Genomic DNA, 25,502 nt, shown 5'->3' with positions numbered 1-25,502 from the left:
TGGGAGGAAAAGGTGGGTGGACTGCTTGAACTCACAAATTCAAGACCAGCCTGAGATAGAGCGAGACCTTGTCTCCGAAAATAGCTGAGCTTTGTGGTGGGTGCCTGTAGTGCCAGCTACTTGGGAGGCTGAGGCAAGAGAATTGCATGAGCCCAAGAATTTGAGGTTGCTGTGAGCTGTGATGCTCTACTGAGGGGGACAAAGTAAGACTCTGTCTCAAAAAAAAGAATAAAGTTCACAGCTTCTCAGTTTTGTGCATAGAGTGTATCTGGGAGTAGCAGTGCCTGTGGGAATGCCTTTTTTAGACACAGCCATGCCAGCTACGTAACGCGGCTACTGTGGAGACTCTTAGGGTGATGATGGGAAGGGCACTTTGTGCATTTTGGCTCCAATTTAATAAAAGTGCAGGAGGCTATTCTGCTTCCATTGGTGCTGAGGAGCCCAAGGGTGCAAGGTGCATAACTCCAGAGGCCTCCCGACCTGTGCCTGCCAGGGCATTTGCATGGTGCATCTGTCTTACCTGTGGCCTCACGCGGCTGCCCTGCACACCCAGCCGCACACCACAGCCTCCCTCCTCGTGTCACTTGGAAGTACGTTAGAATTATCAGTAGATTTAATATGGGCTGTATCTATCTAAAGTGAGCTTCAGGAAAGGTTCTTATGATACCTGAGGCTGTCTATCCTCTCACATCAAGCCAGCAGCTCCAGCCTCGTTCTGCACCAGCGTCACCAGGGAAGGTGAAAGGTGCTGTTGTCCAGGCTACACCCAGAGTGGCGCTGTGGACCTGGGTCTGGGAGACAACTCAGCTGGGGGCCGCTTTTGTATCTGAATTCCTGCCTGGCCAGATGCTCTATCCTCTCTCAGCACCGGGACTGCTGGTGGTGTTTAATTTAAAAACATTAAAATGAAGTTTAACTTGCCATTCGAAATTAATTACAACTAAACAGATAAAATCTTAAATGTTAGTCCTAGGAGCTTGCGAGACAACTTGGTGCTACCCTTTTGAAGGTGAGAAAGTATTGAACTGAAAAAAAAATTCAGTAAAAGTAGAACATGAAATGCATAATAATATAACTTTATTTGAAGCCAGGAGAAGCTGGGCCTGGTCATTCTGCACTTTCCCTGCTATGGTGTTGCTGGGAGGGTGTCGCCTCCTGCCCCGGGTCAGACAAACCCTCAGTCATTGTTGGTGTTGTAGGAGCCATTCAGCAGCAGAGATCTTTCCTCAAGTTTCACTCTGTGCCTTTCAGATCACAGAGGATGAGGGGTGGGACACAGGGCACCCTCAGTGCAGCCTGAGCAGGTGGGTCAGGGTTTGCTCCCAAAAGAGATCTTGAGCAGAATTATGTACATGGCTTTCGGTGGTTTGTGTAATTCTTAACGGATTTTGTTTGTTTATTCCCATAAATGTTCATGTCATTAACCTTACATAAATGCTCATTGCATGTTTTATTAACCCTTGGTATATTCGTTTTCTTCTGACTTAAAAGAGTAACCCATTAGAATTTAACCTCGATGTCTTGAAGAAGGCTGCCGTTCAGAGAGCTTTAAAGGTAAACTGATGGTTTCCCTTCAGGTTCAAAGTTAAAACATACTGAAAGAGATGATACTTTAAGTCTTACAAGTCTATCAGCAAGTTACTAACATAGCAATTAACTGTCCAGTGGAAGAGATCTGAAGAATTTAAGTCATTTTTGAAGGTACATTTTATAAAGTACCAATATGCTAAGTTAGTTTATTTTCCTGTTGGCCTTAGGTGACAGGAATTGTCGCCTAAGGTGGTTTAAATGTCTGTATTTTAATTGGATTTGAATGTGTGAAAATGGTGATTTAGAAGTTGTATTCAAAATCTTAACCAGTTTTTGGATTGTGGTCTAAACGTATGCTTGTCAGCTGTGAATATACATTTAAAAAGTCACCTCTTCCAATATGCTGTGTTAGGGTCCTCTCTGAGTCTGTGGGGTTTGGGTGGTAAATCTTTTGAGAAGCTTTAAATGCTGTTAAATGAGGTATATTGAAAACTAAGCTCCACTCCCTGCAAAGTGACATTAACATGTTCTCTGGCTAAATTGTTTAAAGGTTTTTATGACTTATAATTTCCCCCCTCTAATTTCTTTGAACATTTTAGGCTTAAATTTGAGGACGAGGCAGGGAATTTTAAATGTAATCATTTTAAGAAAATTCTGTTCCAAAGAAACAAGATAATTTTTAAACCAGTTTCACCTAGAAAAGAAAAATTAGATTTCCAAAGTGAAGGAGACCGGCAGTCCCTGTTTGTCATGACGTTTGGTACGCCCTGTTGAGGCAGTGAGCTGTGGTCTGGTGAGGCCTGCTCCTGGAGTACTAGTTAGCACCGAGGTTGGAGCAGGAGCATCCATCAGACAGGCAAGGAGCTGCGTGGCTGCTCCCTCATTTCCCTGCTGTCTGGTGGTTACTGACCAGAGGAGCCCAGTGTCAGGGACAACAGCTGTGGAGCCAATTGGCAGCACAGCAGGACCTGCAGCAAGAAATATGATCCATTCTGTGTAGTTGTTTATTGGATGGAAGTAAGAATATCTTCTTCATTGAATTATTGACTAAATTAAGATGCTGCATGCCAAGTGCTCAGAGTAGCTAGGATATTATCTGTATTATAACTGTTAGTTACTACATTAGCTCTCATATCAGCGGACTCCAAGATGGTGTCTTGCTCATGTGATAATCATGAAACTGAGGTTCAGGTAGGTAACATGTGCAGGTCTCAATAATAAAGTAGTAAACAGAGAGCTGAAATTTAAGTTCAAGACAGTCTCACTTAGAAGCTCACATTTCGTGGCTTGGCGCCTGTAGCTCAGTGGCTAGGATGCCAGCCATATACACCGGAACTGATGGGTTAGAACCCAGCATAGGCATGCCAAACAACAATGACAGCTAAACCAAAAAATAGCCGGATGTTGTGGCGGGCACCTATAGTCCCAGCTACTCAGGAGGCTGAGAATCACTTAAGCCCAAGAGTTGGAGGTTGCTGTGAGCTGTGACACCACGGCACTCTACCAAGGGTGAAATTAATGAGACTTTGTCTCCAAAAAAAAATAAAAATAAACTCATATTTTGTATACTATATACCTTTGGCACATTTGGATATTGTGTCATGGTAGAAGACTTAGTGATTTAAGTTTATTTCATAGTCTCTAAAACATTATCCATTTTAAAATACACTATTATTTTTTTGTACCATTAAGAAAGATTTTTAAGTATAGGTTAAGTTTTGCTAGTATTTATTTTATACTTACTAAAAAATTTCTGGACTTAGGATAAACAGTTTTGTCATGCCACACTCATGCATACGTAAAAGGAAAACATAAGCAGAATAAATTGGTTAAGGCAATGACAACTATCTCATTACCCCAAACTGCCCAAAAGCAGCTGCATGATGTCATCAGTTGTTTTACTCCGTTTTCAGAGATAATAGCAAGTGGGGGAAATGTATGTCTCAAAATTGATAAAATGTATTATACCTCTAAGAACTGGCCCTTTATCAGAGGTGAGGTATTTGTATTGGTAAAAGCAAACTCTGCTGTATTACCTGGGCAGCCCCTGAGCTCTGCAGGAGTAGGGGGCACCTTTCCTTCAGCCAGGGTGGGCCCCTGGCCATGCCTAACTGCAAGGGAGGTTTGGAAACGGTCTTTATTTACAGAGGGCCCGTGCTCAAGTAAATGAGAGGGTTCTAATATTAAAGGAAGAAGGAGAAAATGGATTTGGGGGAAAATTAGTATTAATATCTGCCACCATTAATATCTGGTCTGTAGCCTTGGAAATTATTTAACAGTATTTATTTCATTTTGCAGAATTCATTCACATCAAAAAAGATGACCAGAATATAGATTACCGCAGTAGGTTTTGGCTAGTAATATTTTTTCCGGTAATCATAAAATTTTGACCCCTGTTTATGTCATTGCTGCCATGTTGAGGATTAACTCAAATTATTTAACTAAAAACATTTTTGTGACCTTATAATTAATTTCTACTAACAGATATTTACTAAGTTATAAATAAACCTCGTGTCACGTCATGTCGCGTTCTCCTGTTTTCTCTGCCAGCTATTCGTGCTATTGTATGCTGCTTTCCATTTTTCCCTATTCTTTAATTTTTTTCATTTTTTATACCTTCTTAAATTAACGAGATTATAAATTGATGTTTATTTTTCTAGTCAGAATTACATAGCAGTGTGCAAGGAAGATTCGTACCTGATAGCTGTGTGTGCTTGAACAGAAAATACTAAGTCAAGGACATGAAACCATCTACCTTGACACTTTGTAGTATTATTCCAACCAGAGGAATAAAGTATACATTCTTTTGTATTTATCTTTTCTTGTGGTTTTGGTTTCTACTCATTATACTTTATTCATTTTTGTTATCTTAGTAAATAAAATAACTTTTGAGAACTGTGATTAACATTAAAGATTCTCAGAAGATTTAATTTTCCCAGAGTAGCTTGCTTTAAAAATAAAAGACTTTAGGGTGGCACCTGTGGCTCAAGGAGTAGGGTGCTGGTCCCATATGCCAGAGGTGGCGGGTTCAAACCCACCCCTGGCCAAAAACCACAAAAAATAAAAAAAAAAATAAAAGACTTTAACATTTAAAAAAGAAACTGCAAAAAAAATAAATAAATAAAAATAAAAAAAATCTGCTTTTAAAAAAATAAAATAAAAATTACGTGCAAATGGAAGTTTTCTTAATTTATTTCTTAGTAGATACAGTTATGGTTCAGGGTGTGCTTAGCAATTGTTTTCTAGTTAAATTGCAGATATTCCCTGTATCTGAAATATCAGAAATTAATAGAAAGATTACTAATATGAGCCAATAATTCCATTTTTAGTAAAACCTTTTTCATAACATACTTATTTATTTTGTCTATTTTTTCTTTGTTTTTTGGATAGTCAGGGAAGAAAATAAACAGCAATCCAAATCCTCTTGTCCAAATGTCAGTCGGGCACAAAGCTCAGGAGAGTAAGGTAAGTAAGGTTACCAGCATTTTGACTGCTTCCTGCGAGTGTTCGTCTGGGGGGAATGAGTTGCATTCGGACGGAGTTCACATTGCAGCAGTGTCGACATCAAGACCATTGCTCTTTATATTTTTTCTTTCTTAAATCAATCATTTTTTGGATAACCATCTACTTAATTCGGTAACAGATAACATTAGAAAATAATATATGGGGCAGCACCTGTGGCTCAAGGAGTAGGGCGCCAGCCCCATATACTAGGGGTGGCGGGTTCAAGCCCGGCCCCAGCCAAAAAACAGGAAAACAACAACCAAAGAAAATAATATATGAAAATGCTCTTACTTGCATTTATAAGAAGATACCTGGGGTAAATTCCTCAGTTTCTTTTGAGCACTCTATAAATGTTTTGTTTAAAAGTTTACCAACAGTGCTTACAGTTCAACAAATAGAACTGGATTTAAGATTTGAAAGGGAGTGTTGCAGTATTGCTGTTGTAATATGTTCTACTTCCCTGACATGAGAGAAAATATTTTAGAAATTATTCAGAGCTATAGGCCATTGTTCTCGTCTGTTTGTTAACAGTTTAGGAGGTGTGGGAAGGGGTGCAGCTCTGCCCTGGGCAGTAGGGAATCACCTGGGAAATTCATAACAAACACACAGGTTGGTTCCTTCCTCCTGGACACACAGGCTGGTTTCAGAGCAGTTAATTTTCCTGACACACTCTAAAAACTTTGGATTATGTCTCCATCTTTCAAACACTTTGTACTATTAATATGTAATACTACATACTCACAAACATTTGCCTTGGAATTTAATTAAAATAATTGTGGCTCAGTATGATGGCTCATGCCTGCAACCTGAGTGCTTGGGAAGCTGAGGTAGGAGCATCCTGAGCCCAGGAGTTCAGACTGTAGTGAGCTGTGACGGAGCCACTGGACTCCAACCTGGGTGACAGAGCAAGATCTTGTTTCTTAAAAAAAAAAAAAAAATCCATGCTAAAGTTTCATACACATTAAGCGAATAAGCATGGCATGGGTAGCCCCTTTTCACAGAAAATATCACAGAACTAATATTTGGATATTTCTTGCAGATTCGATACAAAACCAATGAACCTGTGTGGGAGGAAAACTTCACTTTCTTCATTCACAATCCCAAGCGCCAGGACCTTGAAATTGAGGTATTTTATTTGTGTTTTTTAACCTAATATAATTGACATGCAGTTACATGTTTCAGGTGTCCCCAGGTTTCCCTGTTCTCTGGGCAGCTCAGACCAACCCCAGCTTGGTCCAATACACACGTGTCCTCTGTTTCTAGAGACTACTGTTTAAATTTATCAAAACTGTATATACAGACTCAGCACCCATAGCACAGTGGTTACAGCACTGGCCACATGCACCAAGGCTGGCAGTTGAAACCCGGCCCCGGCCAAACTGCAACAAAAAAAACGGGCATTGTGGCAGGCGCCTGTAGTCCCAGCTACTTGGGAGGCTGAGGCAAGAGAATCGCTTAAGCCCAAGAGTTTGAGGTTGCTGTGAGCTGTGATGCTGCGGCACTCTACCACGGGCAACTAAGTGAAACTCTGTCTCCCAAAAAAAAAAAAAGCTATATATACAAGGTCAGTTCAGCTTTAGAACTCATCCTAGAAAAAGTGCTACCTGTCCCACTGCTAAATGTTGCTGTGGTCCCCTTCGAAGCCCTGCCCTTGACCGTCCGATGACTGCAGTGATACTCAGCAACGACATCTGCAGCACTGTGTCTAGATGATCTGCACCTTGTCAGTAGACTCACGGGATGACACTTTGAGTGTGTATTCTTTCATATTTTGCAATATTGTTTCTACCTTTCCAGTTTCTGAAATTTTGCTTTTTGAGGTTCACCTGTGTTCTTGCAAATATCCAGAGTTTGTTCTTTTTATTGCTGAGTTTCCATATATGTGTACCACAATGTACTTATCCATTCACCCATCGATAAAAGACTAATAAGAGGTTGGATTCTTTCCAGTTCAGACCTGTGACAAATAAGTTTGTTATGAATATTCACACACTACTCTTTGTGTGGACATGTGCCTCTGTTTTGTTGGGTGGATACCTAGGAGCAGAGCAGGAGGTGTGTGTTTGACTTCTTCATGCACTGCAGGTGGTTTCCACACAATCGTGCTGTCAGCACTCACGCTGGCAGAGGACCGCCGCCTGCCTCATGCTGTAGCGCCACTGCTGGGGGTGGTGCCACATGGCTTGTCCAGCACAGACACAGATGAGCATCTTTCTCTATTTGCCACTACATACCTTCCATGGTTAAATGTCTATTCAGTTCTTTGCCCATTTTTTACTTAGGTTATTCTATCTTCTTGATATTGAATTATAAGAAGTTTTAATGTATTCTAGAAATAAGTGCTTTTTGGATACCTTTTTTGCACATATTTTCTCTTAATCTGTGGCTTGGTTTTCCATTATCATTACAGTGTCCTTTGAAGAGCACAAGTTTGATGAAGTCCAGTTTGTCACTGTTTCCGTTTTAGTCTGTACTTATTATGTCCTAGTTAAGATGCATTTGCCACCCCTCGGGTCACTACTGACCGCTGGAGGTTTTGTGCTCCTGACCTTACATGTGGCTCTGAGTCCAAGTTCATTTTTGTTTATGATCTAAGGTAAAGGTGATGATTTATTGTTTCCTGTGGCTGCACAGTTCAGCAGTTTTGATGAGGGCGTTCCTGTGCTCTACTCTGTCACTCCGCAGCTTTGCCGACAGTTGTCCAGATGCAGATCTGTTTCTGGAACGCCTTCGTCTCATCGTTCTGTATGTCTGTCTTTATGGAGCACTACGTTGTCTTTATTATGGATACTTTATAAATAAATCTAAAAATCAAATATTTAAGACTTCAAACTTCATTATTTTAAAAAATTGCTTTGATTGACCTAAGTCTTCATTCCCATATGCATTTGAGTACTATCTTGCCAGTTTCTGCAGAAAACTTGCTAGAATTTTGACAAGAATTGCATTGAAACTACAGGTCAAATGGGCATAGTGGATGTCTTAGCTATTCCATGGAGACATTATATTCTCTGTTTATTTAAAGATTAATTTCTCTCAGCAGTGTTTTGTAGTTCTTAACATGCTGTACAGATGGTATACACCTAACTTTGTCATATATACCCCTAGACTTTTAATACTTTCTGATGATATTATAAAATTTTTTTTCTTATTTTCAAATTCTTTTGCTGTGTAGGAATGCAGTTGAGTTTTGTGTGGTTCCAGCAGCATCTGTGAAGATGCTTTAGTGTTTTCTGCCCTCCGATCTCTGGCCTATTGCCGTGCTCAGGGCCTCTGTATAGAGACGGCGTGAGGGGCACTCTGGCCATGTCCCCACTGAGCCCCAAGTGGCTAGAGGTATCCTGAAATGCCTTTTATCTGGTTGAGAAAGTTTCCTTTTCTCCTAATACCAGTTGGCTAGGAGTTTTTGCTGTGAATGGTTGCCTGATTTCATTAAAGGCTTCTCTATATCTGTTGAGATAATTGTAGTTTTTCTTTTTTAAGTCTTAAACGTGGTGATATACTGGGTGTAAATTTGTGTGCAGTTTAAAATATACAACTATTTAAATTGCACACGAACTACAGGGATGCTGTGGTTAATTTTCAGATTTAACCCTTCAAATGTCAAACCCTGAAAACTAAATAAAGGTTTACTTTTCAGGTTTGACATTTGAAAGCCTCTCCAAAAAACCTTACTTCAAGGATAAGCCCACTTGGCCCTACCTTTTATTCAATTTCTGAAATTTTGTTAGGAGTTTTTACTTTTTTTTTTTTTTTTTTTTTTGAGACAGAGTCTCACTGTCACCCTGGGTAGAGTGCTATGGCATCACAGCTCACAGAAACCTCAAACTCTTGGGCTTAAGTGATTCTCTTGCCTCAGGCTCCCAAATAGCTGGGACTACAGGTGCCTGCTACAACGCCCAGCTATTTTTAGAGATGAAGTCTTGCTCTGGTTTGGCTTGGTCTTGAACCTGTGAGCTCAGGCAATTCACCCGCCTCAGACTCCCAGAGTGCTAGGATTATAGACATAAGCCACCTCGCTGGACCTGAGAACTTTTTGGCATAAGGTTATTCACAGTATTCCCTGATGTCCTCTGGGAGGCTCTGCTCTTCATTCCAGACATCAGTAATTTCTGTGTCCTCTCCTTTTCTTCCCAGTCAGTCTTAGAGGAGGCTAATCAATTTTACTTTCTCAAAGAAGCGGCTGTTGTGATTTCGTTGTGATAATTGCTTTCCTCTTGATTATTTCATGATTTATACTGTGACTGTTACTGTTTCATTTCTGCTTCGAGTCTTACTTGCTTCTATTTTCCTACTTTCTTAAAGTTGAAGCTTGAGGAATTTCTCCTTTTTTAAGATAGATGTTTAAATTCGCTTTAAGTCCTACCCGTCCCAAATTTTGACTTGTTTTACTTTCCTTTCTTTTGTTAAGTCCTCTCTGGATTATTATTCTTTCTTTTTTTCTTTTCTTTTCTTTTTTGTAGAGACAGACTCTCACTTTGTCGCCCTCGGTAGAGTGCCGTGGCATCACAGCTCACAGCAACCTCCAACTCCTGGGCTTAGGCGATTCTCTTGCCTCAGCCTCCCGAGTAGCTGGAACCACAGGCGCCTACTATAACGCCTGGCTATTTTTTGTTACAGTTTGGCCGGGGCCAGGTATGAACCCACCACCCTCAGTATTTGGGGTCAGCGCCCTACTCACTGAGCCACAGGTGCTACCCAGGATTATTATTATTTCTTTAATGATTCCTCTTTTGATTTTTTTCATTGACTGGGTTTTATTTAAAGTTCAATTATTTAGTTCCCAAATGTTTGGGAATTTTACTGATCTTCTGTTATCGGTTCTCCTCTCAGCCCCTGGTGCTCAGAGCACACGTTTTGGTGACCTGAGTCCTCCCTCTCTGGAGGCTGGTTCTGTGCCCAGAGTGTTGTCTACCTGGTACCCGTGCACCTGTGAGCATGGTGCCCTTGTGCTTGGGGCAGTGCTGGGGAGCATTGCTCAGGCCCTCCAGAGCTGTGACATGTTTTAGTCCACCTGTTATGTCAGGTATTAAAAGTGTGGTGTTTAAATCTCTGCCTATAATTGGGAATTTGTCTCTTTTCCCCTCTCAGACTCCATTTTTGTCTCATGCTCCTTTGAGCCTCTGTTAATAGGTGCATGAACATCCATGCCAAGCTTCCTGGCCCTGTTTCACTATTCTGTGTTTGTTATTTCACATTTTCACATTCTATGTTATCCAAAATTATTATTTTTTTCTTTATTTTCATTTACATACAGGATCTTGCTCTTGCTGAGACTATTTTTGAACTCCTGAGCTCAGGTGATCCTTCTTCCTCAGCCTCCCGGAGAGCTAGAATTATAGGCATGAGCCACCATGCCTGGCCTGTATTCTTCAAATAATCTATACTTACTGGAACTCGGACATTTAAGGTTCTATAAACATTATCAGAGTTATTTATTTAAAAGTGCTTTTGTGGGGCCGGGTGTGGTGGCTCACACCTGTAATCCCAGCACTCTGGGAGGCCAAGGTGGGTGGATTGCCTGAGCTAATGAGTTTGATAGCCAGGCATTGTGGTGGGTACCTATAGTCGGAGCTACTCAGGAGGCTGTGGTAAGGGGATCACTTGAGCCCAAGAGTTTGAGGTTGTTGTGAGATGTGATGCCACAGCACTCTACCAAGGGTGACAAAGTAACACTGTTTCTTTTTTGTAGAAACAAAGTCTCACTTTACTGCCCTGGGTAGAGTGCCGTGGCATCACACGGCTCACAGCAACCTCCAGCTTTTGAGCTTACACTATTCTCTTGTCTCAGCCTCCCGAGCAGCTGGGACTACACGTGACCGCCACAACGCCTGGCTATTTTTTGGTTGCAGTTTGGCCAAGGCTGGGTTTGAACCCGCCACCCTCGGTATATGGGGCCGGCGCTCTACTCACTGAGCCACAGGCGCCACCAGTAACACTGTTTCAAAAAAAAAAAAAAAAAAAAAACAATTGCTGTGTGAGTCATGTGTTTTTTAAAAAATAAGCAATATTCGGGCCGCGCCTGTGGCTCAGTCGGTAAGGCGCCGGCCCCATATACCGAGGGTGGCGGGTTCAAACCCGGCCCTGGCCAAACTGCAAACCAAAAAATAGCCGGGCGTTGTGGCAGGCGCCTGTAGTCCCAGCTACTCGGGAGGCTGAGGCAAGAGAATCGCTTAAGCCCAGGAGTTGGAGGTTGCTGTGAGCTGTGTGAGGCCACGGCACTCTACAGAGGGCCATAAAGTGAGACTCTGTCTCTACAAAAAAAAAATAAATAAATAAATAAATAAGCAATATTCTAAGTTTTCCTGCATAGTTATCTGTTATTTCTCTGGCCATCTTTGCATACCTGTGAGTCCTGCTGAGCCTCACTCTGTTTGATGAAGCTCCTTGGTATTGAGACAGCGTAATGGAGATGATCCCTGGTACACAGGGAGTGCTGAGAGTTAGTATTCTGGGAAAAAAGAAACTGCCATGCATTTAAAGCAAATTTTGTACATTTTCTTAAAAGACATATAGATTTTGAGCAAGGAAGTCTTTAAAACCCCTTGGAAATGTACTTTCTCCATAAGTAAGTGTCATTGGTGGAGACTGCACACCCTCACGTGTGTTTCTGTCACCCTCACTGGGGTGGGAGGTGGCTCTTCACAGTCTTCAGGTGCATGTAGCTACTACCCCAAACTTGGGCTCTTGAACAGGGTCATGAAATACTTGCTCCTATCGTGCGTGATTTTGTAATGAGGACGTGCAGGCAGGTACACATGGCAACGTTTTGTTTTCTACATTGGTTTGTGTCTTCCTAAGGAAGTCCCACAGTATGTTAATCATTTATGGAAACACCACTGAAAAGAACATGGATGAAGTATGTTTGGGGTTTTTCATGTCTTCCTGAGACTGACTTGTGGCCCTTTCTGCATTTTCTGTGCTCTCTGCCCCTCGTCTTGCAGGTCAAAGACGAGCAGCACCAGTGCTCCCTGGGCAGCCTGAAGGTCCCCCTCAGCCAGCTGCTCACCAGCGACGACATGACCCTGAACCAGCGATTCCACCTCAGCAACTCAGGCCCCAACAGCACCATCAAAATGAAGATTGCCCTCAGGGTACTGCGCTGCCTTCCACCACAAACATGGGGAGTGGGAAGAATGTTGTCATTAGTGATGGCACAGAACAAATGGGAGAATGGTGACAGCCATGATACTGGGACCGGGGAAGTGATGTTTAAAGGAGAAGGCATCTTGTGGGCTCAGGAGGGCTGAGGGAGGCTGAACAGAGAGCAGAGCAATGTTCCCAGGCTCTTGAGCCCCAGAGAACTGCTGGCTGCCATTTACCCTTTGGCCCGGGAAGCATTACTATCCATATCAACAAAGTTTTCTCCTAAACTTAAATTTTTAAAGGTTATGCAGGGGAGAGAATTTAATAAAATTCTACAGGAGGGTAGACATTACAGAAGAAAAACTGTCCAAAATCGACTGTGGTGTTATTTGTAAATACCTAAAGAAATGTTGAAAATAAAACCAGCACACATATGGGGAATCTAACAAATGCAAATTAAAATGAAAAGCCAACTTTCAAAGAATAATTTAAACAGACTGCATCTGTTGGTGCAGTGGAAATGACCTCCTTGCTCCTGGCAAGAGTGGTGTCAGTAGGTCCTTTCCAGAATGGGCTGCAGTGTCCCCATCTGCAGCTCTGAAGGCCCTTCCACCAGGGGCCCTTTCTGCAGAAATCTGACTTTTGGTGATCATATATTCAAAGTACAGGAAACCATGAATATGAAAAATGTTTATTGCTGCTTTACTTCATAAAACCAGGAAAAACTCCAGGCCATCAGAGTCACCCCAGAGTGGGGGGTTTACCAAGTGCAGGCTCAACAGGATGCCATGGCACACACATGCTCTTGGCTGAAAGACACGTGAGCCCAGTGTCTGTGCCCACCCTCACACTCATGCTCGGTTGTTTGGGGTGGTCTTGCTGGGGACGTGCTTCCTTCCTTCCCTGCAGGGCTCTGGAGGAAACCCCTGTAGAGAGCAGGGGATTTGGTCTCTGTCAAGGGCATGTGACTCTAGACGCTCCCAGGAAAATGTCACCCCAGAATTGTGTACAGCCACAAGCAAATGGATGAGACTTAGAGGAACACACAGAAATGGTGTTTGACAGGGTGTGGTGGTGGCAGGCACCTGGGGTGCTAGCTACTCAGGAGACCAGGGCAGGAGCAGAGGCTGCCGAGAGCTGTGCTGAGGCCACCACTGTCCAGCTGGGGCCATAGAACAAGACTCCACCCCACCCCACCCCCAAAGAGAAATGGTGTTTGTACTACAGAAGTGTTATTATGATTAGGTAAACTTGATTTTTTTCTACACTTTCTGTTATATGGCATTACTTTAATAACTGAATAGCTGGACAGGTAGACTAGATTTTCTTTTAATGTCTTAAGACAATTTTTAAAGAAAGGTTTACAGATGAATGCATTGTATCTCAAGCTGTATAAATATCAGGATATGACCAATGTCACCTATTTTAACTTCTATGTTTACTTCCACCTCTAGATACTCCATCTCGAAAAGCAAGAAAGGCCCCCAGACCACCAACATTCAGCTCAAGTAAAACGGCCCTCTGTTTCCAAAGAAGGGAGGAAAATCTCTGTCAGGTCTCAGATGTCTGCATCTCCAGGCCCCAGTGGCAGCAGCACAGCCCCATCCACCCCAGTCCTTGGGGGTAGTGAGAAGCCCAGTGTGGAAGAAAGAGCCCAGCTGCCTGAGGCCAGCCCTCAGGCCCCTCAGGACTTGAGCAGGAGTCCCTCCAGCCTGCTGGCATCCCCAAGCCACATCTCGGTCAAGGAGCCTACCCCAAGCATAGCCTCAGACATCTCATTGCCCATCGCCACCCAGGAGCTGCGGCAGAGGCTAAGGCAGCTTGAGAAGTAACTACAAGCCCCTGTGTGTCCCTGTCTTCTAGCACTGTCAGGGCAGCACCATGGGGGTGGGAGGGCTGTTGCAGTCTGTGGGAGGTTCATAGCCTTAGCATCTCGGGGGAGCATCAGGCCATGTTCTGGTCTTGCTCACTGAGTCTTTCACATACAAAGTGAAACCTGCCGTTTTCTGGGACCTAATCATTTAAAGACTGGAAAATGATGGAGTGGAGGGTTTCCCCATAGGAAGGAGGGAGCCTGGTGTCATGTATTGCTGTGCCTCGCACCCCAATCCTTCCCCCACCCCCGCTGCTGTGCTCACTGTGGTCACTGGTGGAGGGTGCAGCTCTGTCCCTCTGCAGGACGCTGGGGTCTGCCCACTGCTGCCCAGTCCCTTGGTCTATCTTTGGATGTTGGTGCAGATTCCCTATTTCAGCCCCATGATGTGTAGGTGCACTAATGGTTACTTTAGACAAGGAGGAAAAAATAGTCTACAGTTATCACAGGCTTCAGATGTTGACCTTTTCCTCTTGGTGAAAGGAATAAAAGTGACCTTTGGAACAATGCTTTCTACTTGCTGCCGTGAGAGCTGTGCTGAGTAAGAAATCAGGAAAAAGAACAGGGACAAGGGTAGAGGCTGCTCCTGAGCCCAGGGCAGGCTCGTGAGGACTGGGCTTCTGCAGGGCCCTGAGCCACACTCTCTCCTACTCACACTTTCTCCTGTCTGTGATCTTAGAAAAGAAATCAAGCCCTTCTTCCCTCTTGCTGAAGAAGGAAAGAGAATTTTAAAGAAAGGAACCTCTTTTCTCAGGAGTCTCTCAATTTGGGAGGTAGATGTGATCTCAGGGGCACTGGGCAAGGGCAGCAGTAGGGCTCTTAGAGGCCTGTGCCTCAGCCCCAGTAGAGCAGAAACACAGGAGGCTGCTGCGGGCCCATGTGGCTTTGAGAAGGGATGCAGGTTGGATACCTCAGGCTGGAAACTGCTTAGCAAAGACCACAGAATTAACGTTTGTAATAAGGAGACCTCCATGTCTCATGTTCACTTTGAGTCTAACTGAAAAACTATCAGTTTCAAATAACTAAGTTGAATTACATCCTCTAGTGAAATATAAATTCATCTGATGGTTTGTACTTAGAAGTTCAAATTAAGTTCATGGCTAATTTGATTTCTTTTTGTCTGAATGAGTGGAAATGATCTTGCTGTGTACCATCTACCAGTGAATCACAACTCTTCTGCAGATCACGGACAGCTAATAACTTCTTGCTTTTTCCCACAGTGGGATGACCCTTGGCCAATCTCCGCTGGGACAGATCCAGCTGACCGTCCGGCACAGCTCTCAGAGGAACAAGCTCATCGTGGTTGTGCATTCCTGCAGGTGGGCAGGCGGGTGCGAACCCCACTTCTCTGCTATAGCTGCATGTACCCTTCAGATAGTACAAAAACCAAATTTGCACCAGAACTTAGAGATGAACACTGGCTTATAGATTTATTAATAGCATTTTTAGTGAATTTAACTGCTCATTTGAATGAATTAAACATGTGTCTTCAAGGTAGAAACCAACTTATCAACATAGTGTTTCAAACCATAACAGTTTGAAGAAAGTGAAATTATGGCAAGCTCAAATTAAGGGAAACAATTTAATGCATTTTGGCTAGCCATAGTCCTATGAACAGCAAAAAATATACAGCCTTGATTTTCAATTGATGTAAGAATTTGAAAACAGTTTTCAAGATTTCCAAGAAAATAATATTTTGGTGCATTTGCAACTCCATTTTCAGTTGACATAAATATGTTACCTGCCAATCTCCAAATGGAGTGCACAGAGGTGCTCTGACGTTCAGCTTAAAGAAAAATTTGATTGTGTCTTTTTGCTGGACTGTTATAGGTCCTAACTTCCCAGAAACAAATGCCCCTCACTTTATAATCACGCATTACTCATATCATCACTTTTCGGTAGTACCTACACTTGCGAGCAACTGTTTTCAAGAATGAAGCACAGTGGCTCAAGCGGCTAAGGCGCCAGCCACATACACCTGAGCTGGCAGGTTCGAATCCAGCCTGGGCCCACCAAACAACAATGACGGCTGCAACCAAAAAATAACCGGGCGTTGTGGTGGGCGCCTGTAGTCCCAGCTACTTGGGAGGCGGAGGCAGGAGAATCACTTGAGCCCAGGAGTTGAAGGTTGCTGTGAGCTGTGATGCCACAGCACTCTACCCAGGGCAACAGCTTGAGGCTCTGTCTCAAAAAAAAAAAAAAAAAGGGATGAAGCACAATAAGAGTAAAATCAGAACCAGAATATCTGATGAGCACCTCTGAGAGCTCACTGAGGAAGCAGCTGATACCTAGTTTCTCAGATACAATGTCAAATACCCCACTAGTTTCATGTTGTCCACTTTTCTTTTACTTTTATAACAGAAAGTATCCCAAGAAAGACATTTTATTACTTAGATATGTACATTTTTCCACATCAGTAATCACAAACTTGCGACCTGCTCCATGATTTTAAGAAATTCTGAATGAGCTGCCGCATAATTAGGATGTGTTGTGTGAGAATGTTTGTGCTTATCTGTGATGGTGGATATTATGAAGACTCTGAATGGCCCTTTTTTTACTTATGCTCATCAGCTTTTGTCAGTGTTCATGTATTTATTGTGTGACCCAAGACACCTTTTCATCTTTCACTGTGGCCTAGAGAAGCCAAAAGGTTGAATACCCCTGATTTAAAATATGATATATACTGTTTTAATGAGTTTGGAAGAAAAAAGAAAGAAATATGATATAAAAATTTAGATCACTTTAGGCATGGTAGCTCACACCTAATCCCAGCACTCTGGGAGGCCGAGGCAGGTAGATTGCCTGAGCTTACAGGTTTGAGACCAGCCTAAGCAAGTGCGAGACCCTGTCTCTAAAAATAGCCAGGTATTGTGGCAAGTGCCTATAATCCCAGCTACTTGGGAGGCTGAGACAAGAGAATTACTTGTGCCCAAGAGTTTGAGGTTGCTGTGAACTATGATGCCATAGTACTCTACTGAGGGCAATAAAGTGAGACTCTGTCTCCAAAAAAAAAAAAAAAAAATTTAGATCTTATAAGAAAATAAGAGAATAAAATACAAGAGATATTGTTGAAAATATAAGAGAATAAAATTTGTGACATTTAGAAATAGGGTAGTATAAATGTAGGCCATATGCAGTGGCTCATGGCTATGATTCCTGTACTTTGGGAGAGGCCAGGGTAGAGTATCCCTAGGACCAGTAGTTGGAGACCAGCCTGAGCAGCATAGCAAGACTCTGTCTCTACAAAAAAAAAAGAAAGAAAGAAAGAAAAAGACATGTCTGTAGTCCTGGCTACTAGGAGACTGAGGCAGGAGGAGGAGGATCTCTTGAGTCCAGGTGTTAGAGGCAGCAGGTGTTAGAGGCAGAGCAAGACCCTGTCTCAAAAGAAAAAAAAGATTATATAATTGTAGATTTCAGTTTAATAATTATTGAGAACCTCATGTGTTATTGCTACAAAAATAATTGCCGTGGGAGACAAAGGCACAGAAGACTGTTTTAGAGTAGTCTAAAGGCACAGTATCCTGGCAGTGGTTCATACCTGTAATACCAGGAGGTGAGGCAGGTAGATTGCTTGAGTTCAGGAGTTTGAGACCAGCCTGAACAAGAGCAAGACCCCGTCTCTACTAAAAACATAGAAAAACTAGTCAGGTGTTGTGGTGCACACCTGTAGTCCCAGCTACTTGGGAGGCCAAAGCAAGAGGACCACTAAAGCCCAAGGTGAGGCTGCTGTGAGCTATGATGATGCCATGGCACTCCAGCCTGCATGACAGAGTGAGACGGTCTCAAAAAAAAAAACAGTATCCTAACCTGGTTTAAGGTCAGTTGGTATGGGAGGATTGGACAGGGTTGGGTGTGTTGGACAGTGAGCCCTGCCAGGGGAGGCTTGGGTGGCCGGTGGGTTTGGCTGCTCACCCAGCTTGTGCTGTGGCAGGAGCCTGAGGGCTGATTTCACGGTTCTCACTGGGAGAGGACAGAAGCTGCGCTGTGGAAAGGTGAAGCCATATTTTCTGTGTGAGAGGCAGAAAGCAGGGACTTAGAACATACTTCAGCTCTGAGCTCAAGAAATAGAGGTAAAACCACTAAATTAAGCAGTTTGAGAGAGAGGCCAACACCTGAGCATGGGGTGAAGGCAAAAACATGCTTTGCAGTGTCAGGCATCCGCCACCTTTGTTGCTTTTTGGTTTTCAGATAAAACAAAAACTTGATAAAGTAAATTTGAATATGCCGCTGATTCTCATTTTCCAGAATTCTAATATGTAGTCTTCTCTGGTTTGTATTATAAGAAATCTCATTGCCTTCTCGGAAGACGGCTCTGACCCATACGTGCGCATGTATTTATTGCCAGACAAGAGGCGGTCAGGGAGGAGGAAAACACACGTGTCCAAGAAAACGCTGAACCCAGTGTTTGATCAGAGGTATATCGCCTTCCCTGGGCTGGGCTGCAGTGCCTGTGCTGCTGAGAACTGGGGGAACCTCCACAAATTCAGCAGACATGTATTTGTCAAGATCAATAAATGAGCATTTTGAACTTTGGGTTGATGCACTGAATGTGATAAGCTGAAATTACAGGGAGGGCAGGGAGACCAGTGAGTCAGTAAAGATCAGATTAGTAATGTCCCCGAAGTACTCATTCTGGGAGGTTACATTTGCTGATATTTACTGTGCTATAAATTAAAACTGAGAATTTAAGTATACATATATTTTAAAATAATATGCTCATAATATATAAGATTTTTGTGAAAACAACTATAATTTTCAAAGCGATAGAAGAAGCAAGTAAAACCAATGGTATTGTTTGACTTTTTTGCAATCCCTTTACTGGTCTGGCCTAATAAAGCCTGGAATCTGCTTCTCTGGTCAGCCTGGTGTCTTAAAGGCTGCACATCTGGGTCACATCTATAGTCCCAGCTACTTAGGAGGTTGATGCAGGAGGGTCACTTGAGGCCAGGAATTGAAGACCAGCCTGAGCAATATAGCAAGACCCCATTTTCACAAAAATTTTTTTAATTAACCAGGTGTGGTGGCACCTGTATTCGCTGCTACTGAGGCTAAGGCAGGAGGATCTCTTGAGCCTGAAGGCTGCAGCGAGCTATGGTGGCACTCTCCAGCCTTGGTAGAAGAGCTGGAGAAAAAGAAAAACAGCTACTGATCTACAAATTTGAGATCTTAAATTATCATCCTCTGGTAGCATAAAATCCCACATTTTGGAAAAATAATAAAGTTGGATGGCATCACTATCTGTTAATTCAATTACATTTTCTCTCTAAGCATTCTGCTCATTTATTGTACAAGTAACTTTATTTAAACCAGAAGTCAGAGACTGGCAAGCAGGCACCAAATCCCAATGTGGGTGTGTCTTATTTGACAGAATGTTCCTACTTAGCCACAGCATTCAGAAATTTGGAGACTCCACGTGCCAGTTTGTTTTCTAGCTGCTGTAGCTTCAGGTGGTAACTGAGCAGGCCATCCTGGGCAGGACAGAGTGGGTCCCATGCAGGACCGTCAGTGAGTTTGCAGTGTCTGACTTAAGCTCCTAGTGTGTACGTGGGCCTCCTGTGAAGCTACAAGCACGTACTCCTTTACTGAAAACAGCAGGCCAGGGCCTGGTGGCTGAGGGAGAGTGACTCCAGGGCCCAAGTGAGTAAACTCCTCTTGAGCTGGGCATTCTGTCCCATGTTGCCCCATGAGAAGTCAGACATGTATGGTCATCCCTCACCCATCCACACGTGAGCCACCAGCACACCCAGGATGCCCATGTCCCCTCTCGTGTTGGGAAATAATGAAAATAACTTGGTTTTTGAGTCTTCATGAAATGCTAGATAACAGCATCTGGTAGGAGACTTAACACTGTAGTAAAAACAAACAGACCATTTTTAGTTATAAGAAAATACAGCATAATTATGGAGAACGTCAGGTAAGGCCTTCTTTTCCCATTTCAGCTTTGACTTCAGTGTCTCGTTACCAGAAGTGCAAAGGAGAACGCTGGATGTTGCAGTGAAGAACAGCGGCGGTTTCCTGTCCAAAGACAAAGGGCTCCTCGGCAAGGTAAATTTTTAAAATGATTGGCTTTTACTTAGTAAAAATTAAACACTTACCTAAAATGCAGTAGGTTATCCTCTTCCAAATATATGGGAAGGGCTGAAGTTTGTGATTAATGCTTGTTTATAAATTGTGGGCTATATATACAATCAGTAAGACCTCAGTATATCCTAAAGACATTTGAAATTACTGGCTTAATGCTCATACTAATGCCATGACTTCTACTTGAAGAAGAGGCAATTTTTTTTGTTTGTTTTGAGACAGAGTCTCAGACTGTCACCCTGGGTAGAGTGCCATGGCATAACAGCACACAGCAACCTCCAGCTCTTGGGCCCAAGTGATTCTCTTGCCTCAGCCTCCCAAGTAACTGAGACTACAGGCACCCACAACAATACCCAGCAATTTTTTTTTTCTTTTTTTTTTGCTTGTAGTTGTCATTGTTTGGCGGCCCGGGATGGATTTGAACCTGCCAGCTCCGGTGTATGTGACTGGTGCCCTAGCCGCTTGACCTACAAGCACTGAGCCAAGAAGAGGCAATTTTTAAGTCTTTCCATTTTTGTTCAAGCACTACACTGAAGGAAACATTCTCTTATAGCCCAGCTCCTCAGCTGATGACTCTGCTGGTTTGCTGACAGATCCTTGGCTGTGTTTCTATGGATTTCTTCTAGTACTTGTCCATGTTCACATTTAAATTCTGCATATGGTTGTATATTTTTTAATCATGTACATGAAGGACAAGTCAAGGAAAGAGAGCTCTGAATAGTAGATATGTGAAGGTTAAATCAGGGAGGAGGAGTTTTGAGCAGTGGATACATGAAGGTTAAGTCAGGGAGGAGGAGCTCTGAACAGTGGATACAAGGAGGTTAAATCGGGGAGGCGGAGCTCTGAGCAGTAGATGTCACTTTGTCCACATCAGCTGAGCTCCTACTGGTGGCAAACTGGCCATTATCCCTGTGTGCTTTCTCAACTAATGTGTCATGGTAATGGTATGACTATGAGATGCAGGATCTCTTGGTTTAATCAGCCTTATGGTTTACAGGTGAATCATAAGGGTAGGAAAATTGTGAAAAATAAGAGTCTGTAAAAAAAGAGCACTCCATATGTAAAGACAGAAGATTAGAGAGGTTAGGAGAGCTGAAAGATCTAAAAAGAACTACTGGAACCTGCTTAAATTTCTTTTGAACCCACAGGTATTGGTGACACTGGCATCTGAAGAACTCGCCAAGGGCTGGACCCAGTGGTGAGTGTCCCCTCCCCAGACAGACACACCAGGAAATAGAGACCCCACATGTGTCTGATACTCTACTGGGCCCAGTGGGTCTGTCCCCCCCAAAACAGTGATCGACCCTAGGCCCAGTGGGGACTGTTCCCTCCCCACACCGACACACCAGGAAACAGACCCCACATGTATTTGGCACTCTCCTGGGCCCAGTGGGGTCTGTCCCCTCCCCAGACAGTGATGGCCCTGGCCTGTGTTAGCACCATGCCCCATACTAAATCCCATATGTGTCATTGTCTCCTGTGCTCCCTCAGGTATGACCTCACAGAAGACGGGATGCGACCACAGGTGGTGACATAGCCAGGCAGGCACAAGGCATCCTCCCAATCTCTACACAGAGCACCTCCCTATCACAGACGCACCAACCTTATTTTTATAATTTTGTGTATTTAGTTATACATACCTTAACAGTTTTATAAAATTGTTGATACGTTAGGCAGATTTGGCCAATATTATCGTTAAATTTTATATGTTAAGTTTCCCCTGGTCTTCCAGCTGTTGCTGTGTTCTGCAGCGGGCCAGGGGGTAAGTGTCACTTGCTGTAGAGCTCAGCTTCCGTTGCCCTTCAGATCACAGATCTACGTGTGCTTTACTATTGCCTTGTTTGTTTTACATATCACTGAGATATACTATGCCATGTATATAGACTCTATTTTTTATAATCTCTACATGCTGGTTTGAATTCAGAAGAAAATAGATCAAGGAAATATATATATTTTCTTCAAAGACTTATTAAATTCTTGTGACAAATAATCATTTTCATCTTTGCAGCAAAAAGTTCTCAGTGACCTATTTTGTGGTGTTTCTTTTTAAAAAGAAAAACTGAAAGATTATTAAATATTAGTATATTTCTCTCCATTATGAATAATAAAGTATTCAAATGTTAACATTTTCATAAATATAAAGATGTATTCTTGAGATGTAAGTTAAAGGGCTTACAAGGAGAAATGTTTTATCACTGAGTAATATAAAATATTTAGAGATTTGACATGAGTTCTTAAATCATAATGTACTAATCTGAAAAACATATATAAATGATGTGTCTTAAGTTTATTTTAATTGCTTGTTGTACCATTCATAAAATAGTACACAGATACATGCATTTTACTTTTCCTAAAAAATAAGAACAGACCTTCAGTGTTAGCAATGAAGCTGTGTAGCGTGGTCGTGAGCCTGGTGTCTTTCCAGCCTGTGGACAAAGAAGGGTGCGCTCATCACTGTGAAGGTTGTGAGGTGGGTGGGTGAGTAGCTGGACACTGCTCCCCTGTCCCCAGCTGCTGGGGAGGCTGGAGCAGGATGGCTCAAGTCCTAGAGCTCTGGTATGTCACCTGCTTTGCAGTGTCCCAGTCTGTAAACGCATGCGCTCGTGACACACTTGCAGAAGCATTTTTGGTGCATACTGGAAGCTGTGTAATGAAAATGGCTTCCAGAGCCATGAGAACATTTTGAAGCTGTGTGCAGATGTATTGAGGAAAATACAGCTTTGTGATTGAAATTGCAACTCTTAATTCCGGTCACAGAACTCAACAACTTAGAGACAACTTATGTGACTAAACACACCCAAGTGCCTGTGCAGACACTGGTGGTGGATTTCACACTCCCTCCCTCTGGCAGATTTTAATTTTGTTTCAATTTATAACTTACACTTTAATGATGGGTTTATTTATAATGGAGTCTATAGTTCCATAGCACATTTCAATAACCATTAACACCAGTATAATTTCACTGTCTCCTATTTACTGACACTTTATTTGAAGCTTCTTTATAAGCTGATCCCAATGCTCTTACCCAGGGTTGGTTATTCTAGATACGAGGCTTGCAAAGGGTCGGAACACTCACATGAAATGTGTGCACACAAACATTCAGTGATGCTATCTGAGTGTGAGAAAGACAGGTAATCACTTGTTGGGTATAGTTGCTTTCCCACAGCATTAGGTTTTTTGAAGTTTTTTTTTTTTTTTAATTAGATCTGTTACAGGGTTTCTGTCATAATCTATAAATGAGAAGAAACTCATTGAAATTTAGCATACCAATAATTTCCACCCACTCCTACATGTCTGGGTTTTGCACCATATGCTTAATTTAGGTGATATGCATTTCACTTAATGGAATGCTGTGTTTAAGAATTAGGAAAGTATGCTCGGCGCCAGTAGCACAGTGGTTATGGTGCAGGCAACATGCACCGAGGTAGGCGGGTTCAAACCTGGCCCAGGCCAGCTAAACAACAATGACAACTGCTGCAACAACAACAACAACAAAAGAAAAAGAAAGTAGATGCATTAAGGGTGCCAAGCCTAGGGAAAGCCAGTTAATCAGCACCATGTGCTGCCCCCACTGTCAAGGAGAGCTGTCACCAGGGTTGGCACCAGGTCCCCACTTGTCTCCACACTCTACTAGGAGAGAAAGGAAGGACATTCTCAGGCTTATAGGCATCTTCCAGACATATGGGGAGAGCTGAGAAGCACCACTGGGGCTGTGCTCTTAGCATGCAGGACCCCAGTGATGGAAAGCACTCAAGTTGTTACCAAAATGTTCATTTTTAGTTTTTAATAACTTATCTAAGGGGCGGTGCCTGTGGCTCAAAGGAGTAGGGCGCCGGCCCCATATACTGGAGGTGGCAGGTTCAAACCCAGCCCCAGCCAAAAAAACTGCAAAAAAAAAAAAAATTAGCTAGGAAAAGTGAACTTTATCTTTTCTACTTTGAGCTAAGAGATAGAGAATTTTTTTTTTTTTTTAGACGGAATCTAACTCTGTCATTCTGGGTAGAGAGCTATGGTGTCATCACAGCTCACAACACCTCAAACTCCTGGGCTCAAGCCATCCTCCTGTCTCAGCCTCCTGAGTAGCTGCAACTACAGGCACCCGCCACAATGCCCGGCTAGGCTTTTGGTTTTTAGAGAAGGGGGCTCACTCTTGCTCAGGCTGGTCTCAAACTCCTGAGCTCAATTGATCCTCCCACCGCAACTTCCCACAGTCCTGGGATTACAGGTGTGAGTGGCCATGCCCAGCCTGGGAAAGAAAAATAATTTAGATGCATTTGAAGTGCAGCTCTGTCAGCTTGTACATGTGGGTTCTTATCCTGTGCCTTAAAGTGAGAAGGTATTTCCTAGTTTCAGATAAAAACAGAGGAAGCTTTGTAGATATATTTATCACAGTTTATATTCTGTACTATCAGAATTCCTTTTATTGGTATTCTTTATCAACAGGTCACCCCTTCTTTTTCAAGACCTTAAGCCAAATGCAAATCAGTGTGTATAGCTTTGCATTGATTCTGTGGCTGCTGCATTAATTCCAGTTCTAGTTGGATCACCCAGTAGTGATCAGCAGAGTGGACAGCAGCAGAGAATTACAGAATGTCCTTTTTGCTCAACTAATTATACATGACAGTGCATGTATTTATTTAATAAAATTTTTATGTAAGTTCACGTGTGATTTGTTTTTCCTTTATCTTTTGAAATGAAACTTTTAATGTGGGACTAGGCAAGCTGAAGAGTGGACAGTGCCTTGTGTTTCTGTCACCCCCGGAGCAACTCACTAGGCAGCCACGTTACTTATCCCACCTTAGCTTGACTCTTCTCTGCTTAGCTGATTAGATTATTAAGTTTTGCAAACAGCTCTCTTGCAGGGTAACCTTGGGAAAACAAGCAGAGGCTTTGATGCTTGATCACCAGAGCATGGAGTTGGAGTCATGGACTGGAAGCTGCTGAGAATTGAACAAAATGCTACGGCAAGCTGCCCACAGCACACCCCGTTCAACCGTGGCCCCGCCTGTCCTGTCTGGGCCTCTCCTAGGCCTTGTGGCACCTGCCTCTGCATCTTCCTTATGCATCACAGGCTCTTTCTCAAGGCCTGTTTCCATCTCTAACATTCAGCACTGAAACAACACAGGTTGGGTCCTGTCCTTTTATTTTACCCAGCTTTCTTAATGGTGTTAGTGTTGTGTGGTTCCCAGATGTCTGTCACTGCCACAGAATGAGCTTGTCCTGGCTCACCTGTGGCTCTGCATCCTCTTGGGCTCAGGCTGGAGACCCAGGCAGCACTTGACGCCTGTGGCTGCCCCCTCCCCGCAGCTGGTGCAAGTTCCAGCTGGAGCTTGTGTCCCCTTAGCACTGCCCTCCACATACCTGTTTGTTTTTAGACCATGTCCTCGGCACCCCTTCATTTCCACACAACAGCCAGAGGGATCCAGAA

General features: G+C 43.0%; 1 protein-coding gene across 3 annotated transcripts in view; it reads left to right on the top strand.

Moving 5' to 3' along the window:
• ESYT2 (extended synaptotagmin 2) overlaps positions 1–22,370 on the top strand; it is a 111,173-nt gene extending 88,803 nt beyond the window's left edge. For 2 of the 3 annotated variants that reach the window (XM_053608800.1, XM_053608802.1), the window contains 9 exons: positions 4,921–4,995; positions 6,074–6,160; positions 11,979–12,128; positions 13,575–13,948; positions 15,214–15,312; positions 18,277–18,408; positions 19,933–20,038; positions 21,223–21,272; positions 21,566–22,370. In XM_053608800.1, the coding sequence (XP_053464775.1) occupies positions 4,921–4,995; positions 6,074–6,160; positions 11,979–12,128; positions 13,575–13,948; positions 15,214–15,312; positions 18,277–18,408; positions 19,933–20,038; positions 21,223–21,272; positions 21,566–21,611 (1,119 nt within the window). In that variant the 3' untranslated portion in view covers positions 21,612–22,370. Of the gene's footprint in view, positions 1–1,491; positions 1,555–4,920; positions 4,996–6,073; positions 6,161–11,978; positions 12,129–13,574; positions 13,949–15,213; positions 15,313–18,276; positions 18,409–19,932; positions 20,039–21,222; positions 21,273–21,565 lie in introns of all 3 variants that reach the window. The other variant, XM_053608801.1, reaches the window with a different exon arrangement.
• Positions 22,371–25,502: the final 3,132 nt, after the last annotated feature.

This window comes from Nycticebus coucang, chromosome 11, assembly GCF_027406575.1.
Source record: "Nycticebus coucang isolate mNycCou1 chromosome 11, mNycCou1.pri, whole genome shotgun sequence".
Lineage (NCBI taxonomy): Eukaryota > Metazoa > Chordata > Mammalia > Primates > Lorisidae > Nycticebus > Nycticebus coucang.
The sequence above is the reverse complement of the archived record's forward strand: the minus strand, read 5'-3'. Positions and strand labels throughout refer to the sequence as shown.